The following is a 24,119-nucleotide window of genomic DNA, read 5'->3' on the forward strand; positions in this document are numbered from 1 at the left end:
TATTGTCCTTGTCCTAGTGTGTAAAGTGCTTAGCTACATTGGAACAGTTCTAATCTCTCTGTTTAACTGCTATGGCCTCTTGGTCTGCTAATGTTGTTTTTCTGGCCAAATCACCTTTCTCCCATCCTCTCTCTGCAAAGCTTGCTAATATTAGCTAGCAGCAACTGTGCTACATCCCAAGTTTTTCTGCTTTCTTGAAATTTCCTCTGCTAAATTATTAGTCTGTTAAATTCAGCTGCATTCAGATTTCTAAGACACTGCAAAGTATGCAGAAATTCTTTGCCATTTGTACCAGGAGTGGTCTGTAGGCCAATTCTCAATAAAATCCCTGCTCATACCTGAAATGTTGGTGCTATGTTTCACTGTCTACCTTTCTGTTACATTCTGATCTTTTAGGGCTCCCCTGGAAGTTACCCATTAAACCTTGCTCGTAGCATTTTGGGATTTCTCTAGTTCACACATCAAGCCTCTCACAATTTGTTCCCACAAACTAGTTCGAAAAGAATAACGCAAGTTCAGGTTTAGGTACAGCAATGACTGCTTTTTTGGTACCAGTTTCGGAGTTAGTTGCTTTTGTATTGCTGTGACTAAAATACCTGACAGGAACAAATTCACAAGGAGATTTATTTTGGGTCATGGTTTGAAGGTGTTTCAGTCTCTTGTAGCAGGAAAGATTACAGAGTGTGTGGCAGAGTCATTCACACATCCGGCTCAGTACCAAACTAAGTGTAGCCTTCAGTGGCCTGCTTCTACTGACGTGTTTATGCAGGCTCGTACCACTTCCTCGAAGTCCTGCATCCTCCCAAAATAATACCAGTAGCTTGAGAACAATCATTTGAAATATGAGCCTGTGGAGGACATTGCACATTTAAACCCTAACAAGCATTTGTGTATTTTGTTGACCTTAAAACACAAAATAGCTCTCCCTTTCATTGACTTTAAGAACTTAAAAAAAAAAAACATTCCTGAGACAGCAAAATGATATGATTTATTGTAGATACATTACACTTGGCTACAACTGAGAGAACTAGTCTAGGTTGCCTCAGGTCTAGGAGGTCTAGCAGAGAACATTTTTGGTTATAAATGAGGCAGGTCTCCTAAGTGAACTTGGAGATTAGATGGCAGTGAAGTTCCAGATAGAATGAGACATGTTGTTAGTAGTAACACGTAGTCCAGCTACTTGTATCAGCACCTCAGGCACTGGCATTACTTATTTCTGCTCCTGTCACCACCATGGGTACATGGCTAGTTTACTTGGCCTTTGGCTGATCTTTCTTCTCTGGAGCTTTAGGTGGTGGATTCATTGTATGTAATATGTATTCATTTGATGACATTTCTTAGCAAGCAGTCACTTTTTCCACTTCATTCTTATGGCACTTCTGGAAGGAAGAAGACACTAAGACTGAGGGACTGGAATCTGTCAATTTTAGATTTAATTCTATGGATAATTTCTTAATGTATACTATTGGTTCAACATCTTTATTTATTTATTTATTTATTTTTAACATCTTTATATCGATCCTATAAGTTTTTGTACCTCTTTTGCTTTTATGTATCCCCATATATTTAAAAAATTATCTAGTTATTTCTTCTTTGAGTCTTAGCTTACAAGTATATTGTTTAATTTCCACTATTTGTGGGTTTTCTGTTTCCCTTCTATTTATTTCTAGTTTCATTCTGTTATAGACAGAGAGGATGTATGTCTTTAATCTTCAGTTTGTTGAGACTAATTTTATGGGCTAACATGTGGTTTGTGTCAGAGAACGCTTCGTATGCACTTAGGAAGAATGTGTATTCAGCTGTGCTTGAGTGGGGTCGGCTGTATGTATGTATTGAGTTTGACTTTAAGTCCTTTGTTTTCATATTGGTCCTTGGTCTGGTTGTCCTGTCCAGAGTTGAACATGGTATCTTCCTGGTAAATTATCTTTGTCTTTTGTCACAGCTTTTGTTCAAACAGTCTGTTTGTGTAATGTAACTATAGTACCCCACTTTCTTTGGCTCCTGCTTGTATGAAGTATGCTTCCCCACCATCTCTCCCACAGCCCATGTGTTCTTAGATTTAAAGTGTGTCTCTGTGGGCACCATGTAGTTGGATTAAAAAAAAATCAAATTGGCTAATACATGCTTAAACATACATTAAATCCATTAATATTTAAGGCAGTGAAAGAATTTACTGTTGGAATTTAATTTTGATTTATATCTTGTAGCTCTTTTATCTTTTCTCCCACTGCGTTCTTTCACTTATTTCTCATCTTATGTTTTGTCAATATTTTCTTTGTGGTTATCACTGCAATTTCATAAAACAGCTTAATGAGATAACATTTTATTTATTTGTTTGCTTATTTGTTTTTCAAGACAAGGTTTCTCTGTAGCCTTGGCTGTCCTGGATTCTTTCTAGATCAGGTTGGCCACATTCAAATTTAAATTAATTTTAATTTCACCAATTGCATATAAAAGCTGTATCCATTCTTCTGCTACCCACAGGTGATTAAATTAGAGAGTTTTATTAGGTTATCAGCAATTACTACAAAAAAAGGCAAAACTGTAATAAAATTACAGCTTTTTTTAGTGTTGCATATTATTTAATATAGATTTATAATTGTATAGTTTTACTTTTCAACCTTTCCACCACATTCTAAAGTAAAGTATGTTTCTATATGAATGTTGAAAGTTCTAGAGCTGGTCCTGTTGGTTCATGCCTTTAATCCCAGCACTCAGGGAGGCAGAAGCTGTGAGCTTGAGGCCAGCCTGAACTACAAACTGAGTCCAGGATAGCCAAGGCTACACAGAGAAACTCTGTCTCTAAACTCTAAAAAAGAGAAAAGGAACAAAACAAAAACAAAACAAAAACAAAAACAAAGAAAGAAAAAGAGGAGGAAGTTCTATATTCGCTTTTCCCAGGAAGTCTTGTTTTCATATGGCTTTTGCTTCAGTTTGGTGGGTTTTCATCAGTAACTGTGCTCAGCTTTTGCTTATTTTTCTTTACAAACCTATTTTTTAATCGTTAAAATGTTTGTAGGGCACTTTTGCCAGATATTTTGCTTGGTAGGCTTTAATGCTTTGTCCTACTTATATTTTAGACTCTATCTGTTGTAACCTAGTACCACTCTCTACCATATGATAATTTGTTTTCCTTGTATTGCTGTCAAGATTATCTCCATTGTGACTTTTAGTTTTCTATGATGTTGGGAATTGAACTCATGGCATCTTGCTTGGGCCAGTGGCCCTATCCATGACTTTGTTTAATCATATATCTTAATTGAGGTTCTTTCAGTTTGTACTTGTGTGAATTCTGTGAGCTTCTTAGATTTGTCATTTCTCTTCTCATATTTAGAAAGTTCTTCCCATTTTTATCTTCTCCTTTGAGTCATTTTCTACCATATATTTTGTTTAATTAATGGTAGCCCAAGTGAGCCAAATTCTTTTAATTTTTCTTCATTATATCTTTTTTTGCTTCTCTTCCATTTGATATTTCTGTCTTCATATATTCTGTTTTTTCCTGTGGTTGGCAATGTCTATTGTTGAGTCTGTATATTTTTAGTTATTGTATTCTTTAGTTGTTTCAGAACTAATCTTGGGTCTTTTTATTTGTTATCTATTTATCTCATTTTAAAATTAATATCTTACTGATTTTCTTGTTTAGTTGTGCATTTGTAAAGGTTGAGCTTCCTCTTATCTCCCTTTCATTTATTCATTCTTTTTTCTTTTCCATTCTTCCCCGTTTCCCTTCCTTTTCTCCTCTTCCTTCACCAAAACAGGATCTCTAGCCTAGTCTGAATGTCATTTATAGCAGTCCTCCTGCCTTAACGTCTTAAGTGCTGGGATTACATATGTGAGCACCTCATTTCCTTAGGGGCAATCCATGGAGATAATTTGTCCCTTTGAATGTTTTTGTGTTTCCCCTTTTCTTCATTTTTTTTCTTTCTCTCAGAGTTCACTTAGGTACCTCTTCTTAACAGCCTGGTTCCGTTCTGGGTACTTTCATCAGCTGGTTAGTCCATCTAGACAATCAGGAGACTTTGCAAATGTTTTCCAGGGATGTGACATCACTGGTCTTGTTCACTGAAGAGCTGTGTGTAGATCTACACTAGGGGACTGTCTGGTGTCTGCTCTGCCCTACAGTGTCTATGCTCACATACTGTTAATAAGCCATGGTACTAGAGCTCCACCTAATGTCTATCGCTAGAACTACAGACTGGGTGCTGGACCAATTTATTTTGATTGCCTTTGTTCTCAGTGGTTCCCAGTTTAGCTGCTCCGCTTGCCATTGCTTGCTTAGATTCAAGGACAACAGCAAACAGTCCCTCTGGTAGCACTTCTTCTGTCTCTTCCATTTTGAGATCCACTCAGGGAAAGAAGTTATATTTTCTCCCTATTCTGTCTTATTGAGAAGGGTCATGGACTTGGATAAGGTTTCGTTTTCTTCATCAGAGGGACAAGACCTCTTAAGCAGTTTCTGGATTTCTTACAGTTTAATCTGTGTGTCTGTGGGGAAGGGTTTAGAGTTTCCTAATCTTCAGTCTTGTTGACATTATGTGTTCTGATTTTTGACAAATCTTTGAACTTGATCTAGGGATATGGTAGATTCAGGCCATTTCTTTATTTTCTCTTATAGCCATTTGAGAGTAGGTAGAAGGGGAGAGGGAAGTGGCAACCGTTTGTTAGGAAAGTGCAGGAGCGTAGTTAAGTTGTTGGAAATGGTGTGAGGCAGGGCTTTTTTTTTTTTTTTTAAATCCCTACTGTCCATCTCCAGATGCCAATTCAGCTTAGCAGAAACTCCTAAGGCTAATTTTGAAACCAAATTAGGTAGACACTAAGTTAAGGTTGAGTTAATCTTGAAAAAAATGTGTATATAGTTTGTGATGTTTGTTTTAGAGAAGTGAACTTGGTGAGGAAGCTTTTTTCTTATGTGCTTATTAGATGTTTGCAACCTTTATGCCAGTAATCACGTACTTTGAGGTGCCTTTCTAAGTTACTGGTAGAAAATCACCTCCTTTTGATTCAGTAAGCCTGTCCTTTTAAAGTACGTAGACAATCATTTTAGTAATTATGATCTTTGCCCTAAGTATTTTGAGAACCTGTATTAGTTATTACTTCTCTCAATGCTGTGATAAAATACCTGAGAAAGCAATGTGAAGAAAGGAATTATTTTTTGCTTACAGTTGGAAGGTTCAGTTCAGCTGATTTAAAGCAGTTTGTTTTATGTGGTAAAACAATGGACCATCAGAAACAGCAGGTGCAGCTGCATGAGAATGTTTATGGTTAGGGGAACTTTAGTTTAAACTAGGACAAAATGGGGTAACTTTGAGTAGTTCAGAGGGGGGGAAGACATGGCATGAGAGTGCCTCTAAGTGAGCTAGCAGGGCATATTGGTGAGCTGATCGTATTACATGTGTGGTCAGGAAGCAGAGGGATGAACGTTAACCTGTTCTTGAAATAGCCGTACAGATATAACCACAAGTCTTGTCTTCTAAGTTATTCTGTGTCCCCTAAGATTGACAAGGTTAACTATCACAGTCCCCATTTTAATAATATTTTATTTCTATAAGCATCATAATGGCAGAGAACATTATTAGTAATTTGAGAACTGGTATTTTAAAAACACAGTTTATCTTCTGGCTAGTTAGTTCGTCATCAAACTCTTGGCAGAAATAGAATATGAAAACCTTATGGAATTATTTTCTTTTGTACAAAGCTATTTTTAAGTGAATTAGCATTATTAGTAAGTATATAAATGAAATAAAATATGACCATAACAAAAATCAGTAAAATTAGTACTTGAAACATTATTAAATACCTTTAATATTATATAAAATTATGATCTTGAGAAATTACAGTTAATATTTGAATTTCCATACGTTTTCCTGTTAGAAGTCTTATTTTTGTTTAGATTACTCAAAAGGCATGCATTTTCATTTTTTAGCATATATAATGACATTTTAAAGGAGTAAAATACGGTGTTATGCTTATGTTAAGAAACTGAAGATAGGCCATCATAATCCCTTTATTAGTGAGTTGCCATATTAGTCAGCATTAGGGAATCTAGAAGGAAATGCTCTGTTGCTATGAGGAAGACAGGGCAATCTTGGAAGTTTGATTTGGTTCTCAGCTGTTGTAGGAATGGTAACCATCATCATTACCTAGCTCTATTCCTTAGAACTGGCAGAGGAAAGAATCAGAAGGTGCTTTAGTATTGGGTCACCATGAAATGAAACTGGCATGTTCTACTAAGATGAGCAACTTGAGGACTTTCTAACCATACTAGTCTTGACATACTGTATTTATTAACTACACAGGCTGTTTTGTGTGACCCTCAAAGCCACTCAGTTTTTATTCTGATTCTGTAACCTGTTTGTAACCTGAATCCTTTGGAAAATCTTGAACACAACCTGTTAACTTGATATCTTAGAAAGACAGGGTCTGTTGTACTAATTCTGATTAAGGCAGCCCAACTGCTAGAGGTAGGTCTTTAAGACTTGAACTTTTTGTTGTTGTTGTTGTTTTGTTTTTTGTTTTTTCGAGACAAGGTTTCTCCGTGTAGCCTTGGCTGTCCTGGACTCACATTGGAGACCAGGCTTGCCTCGAACTCAGAGGTGATCCACCTGCCTCTGCTTTCTAAGTATTGGGATTAAAGGCGTGTGCCAACCACGCCCAGCTCTAGGTGGGTCCCTTGCCATGTGGCTATACCCTTGGTGTAGGATATTTAAATTTGATTTTTTGGTTAATTTAGACTCTTTTTGATCAGAACAATGCTGCAAAAAAGGAAGAGTTGGAAACAGCAAACAAAAATGATTCTTCAAAGAAGTTGTCTGTTGAGAGAGTGTACCAGAAGAAGACCCAACTTGAACATATTCTCCTTCGTCCTGATACATACATTGGATCAGTGGAACCATTGACACAGGTAATTGCTTGCTAAAATTGGTTCAGATTAGGGAATATATATATCTTATTTTAAAATATTTTAATAAAATTATAGGCATGTAGTTGGTAAGTCTCAGATTTCATGTCTGTGATCATGATTAAGAAGAGAGAGAGGGGAGCTAAGGATGTAGCTCACAATGCATGGGGCTGTGGGCCTGAAACTTGTATGAAAAGACAAACAAAACAAAATGAAATGAACCCTGAGAAAGACCAAGGAGAAGTGGAACCTGTTCATTACTTTATGGAGCTAAGTACATAAAATATAGACATGTAGAATATAATGGTGCCATAAGAATTTTCTTTTTAAAGTTCAACACAGTGCATGCTGTGGTTTACTTTAACAGTGGTACATTCTAGAATTAACTTATTTATGTTTACTGTGGACTTGGCTTAATATATTATCTTGGTTGATTCTAACAATTTTGGGAAGCCCAAAGTCAGGCTCTTATTGTTTTACTCTGTGCTACTTATTCTTTAGAATAAAATGAAAGTATAAAGTAAATAGATGTTTTTCATAGTTTTAAATATTGTGTAGGTACTGTTTCTCCTGATTCTTAGTTATGGACAGAAAACAGAAATCTCTAGGCCTTAGGGATTTGATTTGGGATCCCCATCTGCTGTAGAATGGTTAGAATTAGGACTGCTAACTTCTGCTTTATGAAACTGGCAGAGAAACTGAAATCAGAGGTGTTTTGTTGGGCAGGGTCTTACACATGGCTAAGCATAAGTTATTACTGAGTTACAGCCTTATATTAAAGCAGACCTTTTGTGTGATCAAAATATAAGCAATACAAATTGAACAACTTTTACTTTAGTTATTTAAGTTCATTGTGACTACTGAACTTGACTCTAGCTTTAATTTGAATGCTTCTTTTAAATAGAGTAAATGCCAATATGGGTGTTTATTCTTTTCTTTTTGGGGGACAGGGTTTCACTTTGTAGTTCTGGCTGGCATTGAACTCACATGTAGCCCAGGCTGACCTCAAATTGTGGCAGTTCTCTTTTCTCAGCTTCCTCTGAGTGTTGAGGTTACAGATGTGAACAGCTATATCTTGTTGACAGTGTGGATTCATGCTAAGTAAACTGGAGTTAGGGATTTATGTTGTAAAATGTGTTTTCGACTCATTCTTTTACAACAGGTGATGTGGGTGTATGATGAAGATGTGGGAATGAACTGCAGAGAGGTTACCTTTGTTCCAGGCTTATACAAGATCTTTGATGAAATTTTGGGTGAGTATTAACTTAGGATGTAATGCATGTGTTTCTATTAATTTCGGAGCATTGGCCTGGCACATATCAAGCAAACTTTGCAGTATAATTTTAAAAAGTATTTTGCTGGGTTTTGTTATTTAATATTTATACATATGTATATATTAATATTTTGTATTAAATATAAATAACATATAAATGTTATATTAACTATATAATATATTATATATAACACATATTAAATATGTTCTTCAGAAAATTTATATCCAGCTGTAATAGTTTTATATTTCTTTGCTTCCTAGTATTTTACTTATGTTTGCTCATGTGTGAAGCTAGTGTGTTGTGTTTGTAATCCCATAGAGAACCTATCCTCTCATGCATGCTCTCATTTGGGGTTTATTAGCATCGTGATTATTTGTGGAGCATGTTACATGGGGAGAAAACAAGGCCTTAACTTGGCAGATTGTGTGAGTTGGAGGTTGGACATATAAATTTAGTTTTTCTTACCCACTAATTAGGTGTTTCTGTTGGGCAGCTTAGTTTAGAAAGCTCTGCTCCTTTCCAAATCCTATGGTTGGTACAATTACAACGAAGTGGTATATCTTATAGACTCAGGCAGTGCTTATACTCTGTTAATGTCTTTAACCCTAGACTTTCTAGACATTCTCTGATCACCTCATTAGTGTGGTTGGAGGTTTCTTACACTGTGACTGTGTATGTCTCTGAGCCTCTTCCTGTACGTTCTTGGGAAAAGTGATGGAGTGTCCATGGTTATGCTTTGAATTCACATGTTGGCCTCTGACAGGATGCTGCTATTTTAGGCTTATTACATGAATTTTTAATCTGGAAATTGGATGCCTGTGCTTGTAATTTCTTGTGATACTAATTTTACAAAGGAAAATATTTTATAATCAGTTCAAGATTTAAAAAATTAAAAATAACATTTAAAATAAGGGCATTAAGACTTAAGTTAAAAAATAATTAGTTTAATCTACATATAAAATTATTAGTTTATTGAAGGAGATTAAGACAAGATAACTATTTGTCACCAAGATACAATGTAAGCCATATGGTTTTCTTTTAAACTGGATTGGGGATTAGATTTCGATATTTTTCTTCTTTTTTATATCTGTAGATCAATGAATACCCCCTGCCTTATGTATGTGTGTATGTCTGTGTGTGTATGTGCAATTGTGTGTATGTGTATGATTTCATGTGTTTGCTCTAATATAATAGTAATTTGGAATTACTGAGTAAAACTTAGTTTTATTTAGAAAACAATATTTTTATAGTTGAAGTTAATAGTGATTAAAGTTAATAGTGCAGATGTCACTAAGTTGTGATGCACATATAGTTATAAGTTGATATAATTCTGTATGCTTTATTACTCATTGGGATGTTTAATCTTGTAGTTAATGCTGCTGACAATAAGCAGAGGGATAAGAACATGACCTGTATTAAGGTTTCTATTGATCCGTAAGTATATTTCAAGCTTAATTTCTTTTATGCTAAGTTGTCTTATTCAGATAATCCCCAATTTATGATCAAATGTGTATTATATATGGCTCTATGGCTCTGTTGTTTTCCTGTTGTGTCGGACTTTGTAATTTTTTCTTTTCTGTCTTTTGTGTCTATTTCCTTGACCATTTTAGTTGTTAGAGAAGTTATCCATCTTTTCTTCTTATTTTTCTTTCTTCAGGATATAAGGTTGAGACTGTGAGTGCTATTTTGGGTATATTCTGAGATAATATATTTTTCATGACTAGAATTTGGCTCTTTTCATTATCTATGCCTTATTTAATAAATTCAATACTGCTGGGTATTATAGAATGCCTACCACATGTTTGGCTAGTTAGATTTCACTGTGATGATTTTATTTGGGAAGATGTATATGGAAGGAGTGGAGTGAGAATATTTAATAATGAAGTTTCTTATAGAATTGGTACTTAACAGACTGTAGGTTTTAAGCCCAAGCTAGTACTGTTTGGAAGTCTAAAAACAAACACAAAAGTAGTGCAATACATGGCATTTGTCCCAGGTCTATCATATTTACCTTTGGAGTTAAGACACACAAGTGAAACACTAACAGACAGTGAAGGGCTATGTACTTTAATGTTTAGTTGTGTTTCCAGAAGGATTGTTATCTGCAAGGGAGAAAACAATTACCTCATCTCATGAAGGCCCTAATAAATAATTTAGGATTTTTTTTTTTAATTTTCCTCCTAGTTTTACAATGAGGAGAAAAATATTAAAAAGTTAATGGAGACCAAAGAAAGAAAATCTAAATTGTTTGATTTTATCAATGAAGATTCAGGAGCCAGATGCTGGGTTGAAAACCTGCTAGCTTAGAAAGGCAGAGGAAACACCCAGCTGACCTTCCTACTCAGCCAACATCCCAGAAAGAAAAAGCCAAAAGCCCTTTCTTCTTCTCCAAGCTGTCTTAAATACCCTTCTCTCAATGTTGCTCCTTTCTGTTAATCCTTGTTAACTGGTTGCTTGCTATGCCTGTTGACCTAGGGTTAACTTTAATCCTATTTACAGAAAGCTCGTGGATTAAAGGTGTGTGCTGGGGTGAAACTTTCCACAAGTACACTGGTGACAGTAAACAGAAAGCTTTTGGATTAAAGGTGTGTGTTAGGGCTGAGCTATTCCAAACAAGAAACAGGCTTTTATAGTTCACAATCTTGGGGTTCAAAATGGAATCAAATATCCTGCAACATAAACTGACCCTTGAAGTTTGGGCAAACTTTGACTAAACAAAGGAAAGAGGTAAAAGTGTTATAATTAAGAGAAAAAAATGAACAAAGAAAAAAGAATTGTAAATGGAAATGTTAAATAAGAAAATTGAACCCAATGAAAATTAGGTTGAGTCCTACCAAGTGGTGGTAGCTGTTCACAGGAATATGGCCGATAGGCCTGTGACTTTAACTGAGGACTTTTGAGTTTGACTTACTGCAAATGTGGAACTGTATTGCTCTTGAGAAAGCTGTGTAAGCCTGTCAGTTATACAGAGGAGACTACTGCAGTGATCACTGTGCAATATCACTACACTAGTGTTACTAGTTTCACCTGGCTGTGACTGACATTTAGACTGAAAAATGGATTGACACTGATATGAAATTAATGTAGTAAGACTTAATGATTTCATTTTAGAAAGTGATCAGGAAAACTAAGTAAAAAAGTCATCAAAATAGGATATATTTGGGAGACATGAAATGCGATTGGACAGTAAGAAAAAAGACCTTCAGTTACTGATTTTGGGGAAGTTTCTTTACCTTTTTGAGTTATTAATTATTCCATAGATCTTACATTGATTTTACTGTTAAAATTTTTATTACAGTTTGTTTACGTGTGTGTGTGTGTATTATACATACATGCCAGTGTACACTTGTAGAGGGCAGAGGACAACTTGCGGGGTACCATCTTTTCACCATGTAGGTCCTGCGGGGTCACCAGTCTTGGTGGCAAGTGCCTTTATCTGGTGAACCATCTGACTCGCCCTCATTTTTGGCTCTTATAATCTTTTTTAAAAGTATAGTAACTACTAGAGCATTTGAAATATTAAGATATGCATTAGTAAGACATTATGTCTAAGAGTAATTGGGAAACTATGTGATTTGGCAATTGTTAGCTTTTTAAGGAGATTTTTAGTATTCAGTTTGAATACTCTGAAATGTCTCTGAAAATCTTACTCAGACACAAATGAATGTTTATTATACTTCCCAAAGCAAGATAGTAGGGAAAACTTTTTATCTCAACTACTGCCTACACCAAGGGTACCATTCATGTTAAAAACTAATGGTTTTATGATAGAAAATTTAAAAGATTTAGAATAGGAAAGTTTTATATACTTAAGAATCTTTAAAGTTAATTTATGGCAGTGATTTGCAACATACAAGATATAAGTTGAAAAAGGGACACATTTTAGGCTGCTGTGTCTTTTCTGTGTATAGTATCTGGCTCTAACAGATAGTTGGAATATTAAATTGGTAGTTGCCACTGGTTATATATACTCTGCCAAAATGTAGCAGAGAGAATCATCCCTAATGGCTTCTTGTAAAAGTGTGCCTTCTTTTTACTCTTACCTTGGAGATAGAGAAAAGTTTCTTAAGAAATGTTGTGGTCATATCTTGTAGATCTTACTGATCCAAAAATGAGTTATATCACTAATACCTAAGCACATGTCTTCATCAAGCTAAGCTATTGTTTTCTGGCTGACAATGACTTATGTTTTGCTTGTAACCATTCAAGTTTATCTTACAGTTTAATATTGTTTTGTGGAAATTAACATATTTTAAGTTCTAAATTTTGCTTATGTATTTGCAGTGAATCTAATATTATAAGCATTTGGAATAATGGGAAAGGCATTCCAGTAGTAGAACACAAAGTAGAGAAAGTTTATGTTCCTGCTTTAATTTTTGGACAGCTTTTAACATCAAGTAATTATGATGATGATGAGAAAAAAGTTACAGGTAAAGTCTGAATGGAATTTTGATTAATAAGTAACATTTTTCTTAACATAAAATTTCTATGTTCTCATTTCTTAAGGAAACCTGTGATATTTCATTGTGAGAAAATCCTCTTTAAAGTTAGTATTTTTTTTAAAGTCATCTGTTTTGATTATATAGTTTTAATTGTATCATCTTAAAAGCATGCTTAAAAAGACCACTTAAGCATGCTTGAAAAATACAGACTTTTAGAATAAAATTGCTGGAATTCTGACCTAATTGATAGTTGGAATTTTGATTTATGTAACAATACTCTATTACCTGTCTGTTGTTCTATACCCACATGTTCTTTTAGTTTTTGTGATTTTATTCTATGGGTATTTTGCCTATATCTATGTTTGTGCACCCTGTGTGTGCCTGCCTCCCGCTGAGGCCAGAAGAGCTTGTTAGCTCTCCTAGAACTTTAATTAGAGAAGGGTGTGAGTCTGTATGGCTGTTGGGAATTGAACTCGAATGTCTTTAAACCACTGAGCCATCTGTGTAACTCCTGCACCTAGTCTTTTGATAATAAAATATTTTAGCTCTTTTCTTTAAGAATGTCAAGGGTGAAAAAAGACTTTGTATATAAGGTACTTTGGAAATATATTTTACCTCAATAGGTTGATAACTTCTTTTAAGTCCAGGGCTCTGAGAAGCTGAGATAAATGGATGACTTTGATACAAAGTTTAGATTTAATATTCACTTAGACTTACTGTGTCATAGGATACCTAACCTAACCTAACTTATTTTTCTTAAATTATGAAAGTAATGAATCACAAATGCTTTATTGATACTCTGTTGTATGTTATATAGTGCTGATTATATTACTGAATCCTAATAATTTTTATTATAAAAATGTTAAACATAGGACTATTCAGCCAGTAATTGATAAATTGATAGAACAAATAAACTGTTTTATGTCAGACTTTCCCTATGATAGGTAAGTTAATAAACTTACTTTAAAATAACTCTAACTAAACTTTTCATATTTAACTTGTTTTACAGGGGGCCGTAATGGTTATGGTGCAAAACTTTGTAATATTTTTAGTACAAAGTTTACAGTAGAAACGGCTTGCAAAGAGTACAAACATAGTTTTAAACAGGTATGAAAAAGACATGTCTATTTAAAATTTTTAAAAAGTTGTTTTATTGTTTTGCTTAGATAATAGAAGTATAAGTGTAACTTTTTCTGTTTTTTTTCAAATTTTTAAATTAAAAAATTTTTTTTTTTACTATTAAGCAAGTCACCAAAGAGAAGCCAGAGTGCCTAGGAGATTTGTATTAGCCTCTTTATCATCCTCTTAAGCAGGTGCTTTATTTAGTAGGTGCATCCATGTAAGCATACTTGAAAAATGCCTTGTTGAGGAATGTAAGAAATGTTGGCAGGCCTTTGAAAAATTATTTTGGATTTACATATGCTAACATAATTTCAGATAAACATGTCTGCTTACTTTTGTGGAAATCCATGGTATATTGAATGTGAGAGTTACTTCATTGTCTTTTAATAAAAGCTATACAGTTTATTTTCATGGCCAACCTGGTATAATTATATTATTTATAATTTTTGACTTTAATGTTAATCAGTTTCAAGGTATTTTGTTGTTGCGAGGTTGGAAAATATAAATGTTGTGGTAAATGATTTTTTTTTTTTTTTGTGAGTTGAATCTATGTGTTAATGAAAGCTAGCAGCATTAAGGAAACATTTGCATGTATTTTCTTTTAAAGACATGGATGAATAATATGATGAAGACTTCTGAAGCCAAAATTAAACATTTTGATGGTGAAGATTATACATGTATAACATTCCAACCAGATCTATCCAAGTTTAAGATGGAAAAACTTGACAAGGACATTGTGGCCCTCATGACCAGAAGAGCATATGATTTGGCTGGGTCATGTAAAGGGGTCAAGGTCATGTTTAATGGGAAGAAGTTGCCTGTAAGTGTCTTTTGTAAAGTAGTTTAATAGTGTTATTTTTGTAGACTGCAGATAGTTGTATCTTGCTTTTAAAATCTTGTCAGATCTTATTTAACTGGTGTTATTTTAAAGTGATTATTGATGTATTTGATCTATTAGTTGTCATCCTGTTAGCTAATTTTTATTTTTTGTATATTTCCTATCTGTCTTCTGAATTAAAAAGGGAATCTATTTCATATTATTATCCTTTGAAAATCTTTTTAGTAATTTCCATAGGGTTTGCAATAAGCTTTTATTTAATATTTCACATATTACACATATCTGTGTAAGTCTGTAACCCTAGGCTTTCTCTTCCATTCCTTGTGTTATTGTCATTAGACAGTTCCTTTGTGTATGTGTGTGTGTGTGTGTGTGTGTGTTTGTGCATGTGCCATGCTTGAATTTGAAGGTCAGAGGATAATCCAAGCTGTTGGTCATCACCTTCCAGCTTGAGACAGGTTTTTTTTTTGTTTTTCAGTTTTTGGTTTTTTTTAGTTGTCGTTTCCACTGCTGCATTGTGCAGCATATGCCAGGAATGCTCACTCTCAGTTTCTAGGGACTGTCCTGCCTCTTGCCCTAATTTTTCTGTAGAGGGTTGCAAGTGTGTTCTGCTGTGCCTAGCTTTATATTGGTTCTGGGGACTTTGACTCAGGGCTTCAGGCCTTTACTGTAAGTGTTTTACTCACTGAATTATCTCCCAAGCCCATGACATTTTGCTCTATTTATATAGGTTATAAACACCATATGGAGAAGAAAAGGAGGCAGAAGAAATATATTATCATAGCTCTCAGTTTCTGAGATATATACACACATGTGTGTTTGCACATACATATTTTTGTTGGTGTTTGTTGCTTTCTTGTTTTGGTGATGTAGGCATGTTGGTAGGCTATCCTGTGACTCCTAGGCTCAAGCAATCCTTCTGCCTCAACCTCCTGAGAACTTGCAATTACACACATGTGCCATTTTGCTGTTTAATTTTTTACTTAATCTTAGACTTTTGCACAAGAATTTTCTTTAACCTCTGTTGTGGAACAACTGGCAATTTATTCCCTATTATTGTATGAGAAAGTCCTGATTTTTTCCCTTACCTATCAAAGGATATTTTCAATAGAATTGTGGGTTGACCATGGTTTTTGTTCAGCATGTAAAGATGCCATTCAATTCTTACTTGTCATGGATTATGAGGAGAAGTCTGCTGTGATGTCTTTCTCTGTGTTTTTTTCTTGGCAAGGTTAACACATTTCTTTTCCCTATGTCATAAGGATTTATGTACTGAATATGTACTTAGTTTATGTGGTGGTTTTGTTTATGATTTCACTTATCTTATGAGATGTTCTTTGAGCATCTGGACTCTGTTGTTTGGATTCTGTCCCAAATTTTGAAAGCTTTTAGGCATGATTTTGTGAACTTCATGACCCATTCTTTTCTCTCTGGTATATAGGATATGCTGTCTTGAACATACTCCTCCAGGCTTGGGCTATTTTGTTGTTTCAGTTTGTTTAGTTTCTGCTTCTTGCCTTCAGCTTTATCACTTTTTCCTTCTACTTATGAGCCCTGCCAGGGACATTTCTTATGTCTTCTGTGCTTTTTAATTTTAGCATTTCCATTTTATTTTTTATCTTTTGAATGCCATCTCTCTACTGAAGTGGCATGCCTTTTCCACTAGAGACTGTACCACAATGACAGTAGTGATTCTAAATGTAGTGTTGCAACACCTGAGATGTTTCATTTTTAATTTGGATTTATTCTTATTTTACATGTATAAGTGCTATGTCTGTGTGTATGCTTGTTCACTCTGTGTGTGTGTGTGTGCGTGTGTGTGTGTGTGTGTTGCCTGTGGAAGCCAGAAGATCACCTGAAACTGGAATTACTGATGATGGTGACCTTTTATATGGTGCTGGGAATTGAACCTACATTCTTTGTCCTCTTCCAGAGCAGAAGTGCTCCTAACCATCTGTGTAGCTCCATCTGAACTGTTTCTGATGACTACTTTATTTTCAATTAAAAAATTATTTTTTATATTCCTGAAAGTATTTATGGAAGGCTTTGTGTTGTGTAAAGCAGTAGATAGTGAGGTAAATAGGCTATTTTTATTTTTATTTTTTGGACTTGTTTTAATCTATTCAAGAGTTAGACTGTGTTCTTTCCGTTCTTCATTGTTCATGTCTTCCAGCTGCCTGGCAGAGATGGTCTGTGTTCGGTGTCACTGCTTCTGTTAGAGGCTTATTAGTCTGAGGGAAGCATGTAAGAGAAGAGCTCTTTCCTGTCTGAGTAAATCTTAGTCTTTGCACATTGAGCTTATTCCCTACAGGTTGGTTTCAGGGTGTTTATGCACGTCTTGATCCTTTCTGTGTTTTCCATGTGGAGACTTGATGCGGATCCTGGAGAGAAAACTTGCTGGGATAGGAGCCCCTCCCAGCCCAGCCCTTAGGAGCTTCTCATGCTTGCATTGTTCCAGTATTGATTAGTTAAAACAGTTCAAGGTTTTTGGCATTTTATTAAACTTCTGCTCTAGTTAATTCTGAGATTCTGTGATTTTCTTCAGTATGTGTCTCTCTCTCCAGACATCAAAATGGCACTTATTTCAGACTCAATTCTTAGCTGGGCTTGTGAAAATTGTTAATTTATTTGGTTAGCTGTTTTCCATAAGGATACAGATGTCTTTTGTTTTAATTTTTCTCATGTCTGAACTCATGCTAGAAGGTCATGTTTGCTATTTGCAAAATATTAGTTTTATGAAAGACTTTATAATAATTTACCTAATTAGCCATCTTTTCTCATCTTCATAAAGTACATACACAAATGAATGCTCTAAGAACAGGCCTCAAGAAGAGAATGCTTGATGGCTTGCATATTGGGTAAAAGCTGCTATAAATGAGAATAGGAGTAAGGGAAATATCTAATGACTATATTTTATCCTATTGACCTATGAGTGATTGTTCTTTGTTTTATAAATTAATAGGTAAATGGATTTCGTAGCTATGTAGACCTTTATGTAAAAGACAAATTGGATGAGACTGGGGTAGCCCTCAAAGTTATTCATGAACTTGCAAATGAAAGATGGGATGTTTGTCTCACCTTGAGTGAAAAGGGTTTCCAGCAAATCAGCTTTGTGAATAGTATTGCCACTACAAAGGTAAGTGTCCAGATTCTTGGTTTCCAAGTCATTGGTAAAACAGCACTTTAAACAATGAAATAAACAAAAACAACAAAAGTATCTGGCTTAGGTATGTTAAAATTGACTCATGAAAATGGAAGTTATTTTATTAAATAGCTGTGTTAAAAGTGTTTAAATGTACATTTATAAGTCACTATGCTTAGTGCTTATTATTGAACATATCTTATGAAGTTTAAATTAATAAGACTTGTTACTTTGTATTCAGAGTTTAGAGTACGGTAGAGAATAATAAGGGAGCTTTTTGAGGAGTCAGGCTGTAGAACATGTTATTTGCTATTTTAAGGAGCTTGAAGCCTCTTCTGCAGGCTTTGGATTTCAAAGTGAAACAGAATTCTTCTTACCTAAGGGCACTGATTGGCTGTGTGTGTAGCCATGTAGTAGAATGTTCACTTAGCATGTCTTAGGCTCTGACTTTAATCCAGAGCTCTGCAAAGTATATGAACGAATAAATAAATAAATTAAAGGATTATTCACTGAAGATATATAAAGAAGTGAGTGATGCAAACATATACTGTAGACTAACTTAAAGCAGTGGTGTGTGACTCTTGTTTCATTCTTTTTTAAAAAAAAATAATAAAGAACCTTTTTTCAACAAAAATTTAATCTAATAATGATTGTATTCTGTTAATTAGACAGTGATTTAAAACTTTATTTAAAGGTTTTATTTTTTTTCCCTCTCATTTCTCACAGGAACTGGCGACAGACACTTTTAAATTGCTACTATGTTGTGCCATAATATCATTGGGGCCTCTTGTTTTTCCTGTCTGTCTTTTCTATCACCTATGGCATGTAGCTTTGTTTCCTGTCCTCAAACACTATTGAATTTCTAACCCCAGTTCCAAGTTCTAGAGAGAGGAAAATGGTATTAAGCTAAATTGCCATCTTTTGCTAAAATATCATTGGTTGGAACTGAGTTAAGTGGCTTGTGTGTCCTTTTAAAAAAAATCTTGGAGGATGTAGCACACTCTTGCATATAACAAAAACCAGCCAAACAAAAAACCATAAGCAGTAGTGTTCAGTGATATCCCAAGTAAAATATACTACAGAAGAGGGGGTGATATTGCTGGAGATTAAGAAGCTACATGGAGGGGCCTGGAGAGATGGCTCAGAGGTTAAGAGCACTGACTGCTCTTCTAGAGGTCCTGAGTTCAATTCCCAGCAACAACATGGTGGCTCACAACCATCTATAATGTGATCTGATGCCCTCTTCTGGCCTGCAGGTGTAAATGCAGACAGAGCATTGTATACATATAATAAAACAAAACGAAACAAAGAAGCTATGTGGACTTCTTCCCTGTACCTTATCCTATACATATCATGGCTTTTTCATGAGTTCTATTTTTGTTGTTAATTTTTAAAAATTGAAATGGACTTTTTCCATATTCTCTCTCTCTCTCTCTCTCTCTCTCTCTCTCTCTCTCTCTCTCTCTCTCTCTCTCTCTTTCTCCTATCTTTGGTTTTTCGAGACAGGGTTTTTCCGTGTATCCTTGGCTGTCCTAGACTTGCTTTGTAGACCAGGCTGGCCTTCAACTCACAGGGATCCACCTGCCTATGCCTCTCAAGTGCTGGATTAAAAGCATATGCTACCACCGCGGGGCTTAAAATAGATTTTTTTCTTACAATATATTCTAATTACAGTTTTTCTTCCCTCAACTCCTCCTACATTCTCCCATTCCTCCTTCTACCCTAATCTACATCCCTTTCTTTCTCTCACTCTAAAAATAATGATAAAATATGACAAAATAAAAACAGAGCTGGAGAGATGGCTCAGAGGTTAAGAGCATGGCTTCTCTTCCAAAGGTCCTGAGTTCAATTCCCAGCAACCATATGGTGGCTCTCAGCCGTCTATAATGAGATCTGGTGCCCTCTTCTGGCAGACAGGTTTACATGCAGGCATAACACTGTATATATAATAAATAAATAAATCTTTTAAAAAACCAACAAATTGGAATAGGACAAAGCAAATAGAAGAAAAGAGCCAATGAAAAACCACAAGAAATACATTTAGATGCAGAGACACACATTCATACACAGAGAAATCCCAGAAAAATACAAAATTGGAAACCATAATATATATGCAAAAGACATTTAAAGTAAAAATAAAAAAGAACCTCTAAAAGTGCCATTGAGTTTGTTTTGTGTTGGCCATCTGGCTGGGCATGGGGCCTGCCCTAAGAATGGTTTATGTCCCTAATGAGGCACTCTTGGGGAAAATTAATTTTTCATTAATGATAAACTCTTAAAGGAAAGTGAAATGTGTTTCTGAGTTCTATGAACCATTTTATCAAATTGTCAAATCTGAGTGGGACATGTGATTCTTCTGCAGGATAGAAGCTCAGGGGAGCTTGAAAGTTGAAGGCAATCCTGAGGGACTGAGCCACTAGGTAACGTGTAGGATCTGTGCAAACTGAGTCATATCATTTACGTTCTTGAACACGCATTTGGTGTTCAGATAATCAGAGGAATTGCTTTGAGTATTAGGAAACTCCATAGACCTGACGTTAGATGTGGAATGAGGAAAAATTACAAAAGATAGTTTATTGACACTATGGCCTAAAATATCTTTTTAAATCCTCACTATCATTTTCAGATACATGCTCCTATAGGAAATAGGTATACTGAGGCTACCAAGTTGTTAGATCCTCTGGCTATAGAAGATTTTCTATTCTGTGCTTTTTCCTCTGCAGGGTGGACGGCATGTGGATTATGTAGTAGATCAAGTTGTTGGTAAGCTGATTGAAGTAGTTAAGAAAAAGAACAAAGCTGGTGTGTCAGTGAAGCCATTTCAAGTAGGTGATACTTTTATATATTCCACTGAGTTACCACATCATGCCTGCTTTGGTGTTGACAGTTTTTGTTGTGTTTTTCACAGGTTAAAAACCACATATGGGTTTTTATTAATTGTCTTATTGAAAATCCAACCTTTGATTCTCAAACTAAGGAGAACATGACTCTGCAGCCCAAAAGTTTTGGGTCCAAATGTCAACTATCAGAAAAATTTTTTAAAGCAGTAAGTTAAACTTTTTCCCCCTGAATTATTGAGAACAGAGTAAATAGGTTTAATTTTTAAATTTTATTGTGACTAAAGTCTCTCTTTTATTATAGTAACTATGGGTATAGACATGCTTATATTATGAGCTAATATGCTTCACTCTGTTAATTTTAAAGTGTTGATCACATTGATTCACTAAATTATTGTTCTGTCAAGCACGAAGGTAGGGAATTATATTGGAAAATGGGTTAGCTTTGTGTTGGCTGTGGCAACAGTCCAGCTTTCCACTGCCAGACATGTGGAGCCTCACAGTCTTCTGTTTTCATCTATCTACTCTTTTGTTCAAATTAACCTATTGATGTATATCCTACATATATACAAAATATATTTTCAGATGATTACAAATTGCACTTGAAATTGCAAATATTTATTTTGACTATTCAAATTTTTTCTAAAATGAGGGTACAAGTAAATAATAAATCTTGGATTTCCAACTGAATTTTATAGCCACTATTGGCTTCTTGTAACATGTTGTACACTACTCAGGATTTCATTCAGTTCCCACGTTAGTACTACCACCACATAAACATTTACTAAATATCTATGTGATGCCTTTAAAGTTGTTTGACAGTAATCATGTAATCAACTACCAAAAATCATCTTTATCATATTTGTCTGTCCATCTGTGTGTGTGTGTGTGTGTGTGTGTGTGTGTGTGTGTGTCTATGTGTAATGTTGCCCCTTTTCTTCTCCCCATTCTTTGGAAGTTTATAGTGTGGAGGGGGAATAGAGTATAGTTGCCATGGAGAATGTGGTTTTTTAATCCTCATTAGGTTTTCAAAGAGAGGGTCAAGAAATAAAAGTGAAATTGGCTTTTTCAGTTCTAGCTTTGGAACTTACTGAATACTTATAATGACTTCTGAGCTCAAAGTATATTATAGCCTTCTGCCATCTTAACAATTGCTCCTACAGAGTGATTTGGTTGTAGATATTATATTGTTTCATTTAGATGAGTCAAGTCTAGATTTAGCATAAGTCCCTTTTTTGTTATTATTAAAATGGCTAAAAACTATTTTATATGCCTGAAACCACAGCAATAAAGATGATTTTTAAAAAGGTTTTAAGACTTGGAATTGGGGCTGGAGAGATGGCTCAGTGGTTAGGAGCACTGTCTGCTCTTCCAGAGGTCCTGCGTTCAATTTCTAGCAACCACATGGTGGCTCATGACCATCTATAACATTATCCAATACTGTCCTCTTCTGGCATGCAGGTGTACATGCAGATAGAGCACTCATCTACAATAAATCAATCAATCTTTTTTTTTTCTGGGATGGTGGGGTGGTGTGGGGACAAGGGGACTTGGAATTCAACTACTTAGGTCTTTTAGGGAAACGGCTTGTCATCTTATCACATACCAATTCATTGCAAATTATAAACAGTGTGTTAGGTGAAGTCTTTGTTTGCATGAGTTTTCAAGTTATCCTAATGTGATTTTCACATCAGTATTTTTTTCCTTATAAGGTTTTAGGATTTGCATTTTATTGAAGGATATTAGAGATGTCAGTGTCTGAATTTGTCAATTAGTAAATTAATGAGGTCATTAAGCTTTTACTATGTTAACTTGTAGTAAGAGCCTTATTCGAGCCATCCATATTCATGAAGTTTACGATAACAGGATTTCCCCCGTGTTTGTCTTTCAGTATTTTAGATCATTGTATGGTTGCCTGAGTTAGTTTTACTAATTATAATCCAATTTTACTGCCATTGAGTAAAATTTGCTAGAATATCTTATAATCATCATAATTTTGTCTTCAAACTGCTTGCATTCTGGCTGTTGTAGACATTTCTATAAATTTTACGTGAATTTATGAACTATTATCTACCACTGACCTTCGTTTAATTTTTTTAAAGGCCTCTAATTGTGGCATTGTAGAAAGCATATTGAACTGGGTAAAATTTAAGGCCCAGACTCAGCTGAATAAGAAGTGTTCATCAGTAAAGTACAGTAAAATCAAAGGCATTCCCAAACTGGATGATGCCAATGATGCTGGTAAGAGTCAAATCAAGTTTTAAAGATTTTAAGTTTAACCTTTATTCCGTTACAGAAAAATTTAATTTATACCATGTTTTTCTGTTTAGAGTAAAATTGAAATTGCTTCATGTGGGGCTAGGGAAATGGCTCAGTGGGTAAACGTGCAGGCAGTGCTAGTATGAGGACCTAAGTTTGAATCCCCAGCACCCATGGACAAAGCTGGGTATGGCTGTGTGTGTCTATAAGCCCAGCTCTGTGGGACAGAGCTTGGGTATGGATGCAAGTTGATCCCAAGAGCTTGCTGACTGCTCAGCCTAGCTGACCCTGTGAGCTTCTGGTTCAGTGAAAGTTTTCTGTCTCAAGGGTATCAAAAGATGAAGGGGAATAGAGGACAGCAGCTCATGTCCTGCTGTGGTCTCCACATGAGGGCGTATGCACCATAATACATAGAGAAAAAAAGGAAGGGAAGAAGGGAGAAACTTCTTCATGGACTATTTATTACTATTTTAAGAGGTTGAAAATTCAATATAGTGAATTTACAATTTACAGTTTATAATGTAAACTTCACAAAGCATGATATAAGGTGACTGTTGTTAGTCTTCCGTTATTATTGTTATGATAATTAATTATTCTGGCTATATTTTTCTCATCAGTAAAGTAAGGATCTTAAAATATATATAATTTATAATATTTTTCAGGTGGTAAACATTCCCTGGAGTGTACATTGATATTAACAGAGGGGGATTCTGCCAAATCTCTAGCTGTATCTGGATTAGGTGTGATTGGGAGGGACAGATATGGAGTCTTCCCACTCAGGGGTAAAATTCTCAATGTACGAGAAGCATCTCATAAGCAGGTTAGTGTTCATTCCCATAGGTACTCATAACATTTTGCTAAGATTTCAAATGTAGGTTCAGACTCACTTTTCATATATCAGCAACTTAAAAATACTTTTAATGTTTTTCTTTTTGTATAGATTATGGAAAATGCAGAAATAAACAATATTATTAAAATTGTTGGTTTGCAATACAAGAAGAGTTATGATGATGCAGAATCTCTGAAAACCTTACGTTATGGAAAGATCATGATTATGACTGATCAGGTTGGCTTAAACGTTATTACATATTTACAGTTCATATCTTCAAATTATCTTATTCATATATGTATATAGGGATGTCTGTCTGTCTGTATGAATGTATGAATGCATGCTGGACCAAGGACAAATATTTTACCACTGAGCTACCACTTTAACCTTTAGATTGACTTTTGGTAATTGTTTCAGGAAATAGCAAAGGGGAAAGTTATTATGTGCTTCTAGAGGACACATTGTTATATGGAAATCT

The 24,119-nt window shown here is 35.0% G+C and overlaps 1 protein-coding gene across 2 annotated transcripts in view; it reads left to right on the forward strand.

The window, feature by feature from the left end:
* The window catches only part of Top2b (DNA topoisomerase II beta), a 64,270-nt gene that overhangs the window by 9,600 nt on the left and 30,551 nt on the right, over positions 1 to 24,119 (forward strand). Inside the window, exons 2-13 of one of the 2 annotated variants that reach the window (XM_051140089.1) lie at positions 6,746 to 6,901; positions 8,061 to 8,151; positions 9,543 to 9,606; positions 12,457 to 12,602; positions 13,624 to 13,721; positions 14,344 to 14,556; positions 17,537 to 17,710; positions 20,440 to 20,541; positions 20,625 to 20,762; positions 22,656 to 22,794; positions 23,475 to 23,632; positions 23,753 to 23,878. In XM_051140089.1, coding sequence (XP_050996046.1) covers positions 6,746 to 6,901; positions 8,061 to 8,151; positions 9,543 to 9,606; positions 12,457 to 12,602; positions 13,624 to 13,721; positions 14,344 to 14,556; positions 17,537 to 17,710; positions 20,440 to 20,541; positions 20,625 to 20,762; positions 22,656 to 22,794; positions 23,475 to 23,632; positions 23,753 to 23,878 — 1,605 coding nt within the window. Of the gene's footprint in view, positions 1 to 6,730; positions 6,902 to 8,060; positions 8,152 to 9,542; positions 9,607 to 12,456; positions 12,603 to 13,623; positions 13,722 to 14,343; positions 14,557 to 17,536; positions 17,711 to 20,439; positions 20,542 to 20,624; positions 20,763 to 22,655; positions 22,795 to 23,474; positions 23,633 to 23,752; positions 23,879 to 24,119 lie in introns of both variants that reach the window. The other variant, XM_051140078.1, reaches the window with a different exon arrangement.

The sequence above is a fragment of the Acomys russatus genome, chromosome 3 (assembly GCF_903995435.1).
Source record: "Acomys russatus chromosome 3, mAcoRus1.1, whole genome shotgun sequence".
Classification (NCBI taxonomy): domain Eukaryota; kingdom Metazoa; phylum Chordata; class Mammalia; order Rodentia; family Muridae; genus Acomys; species Acomys russatus.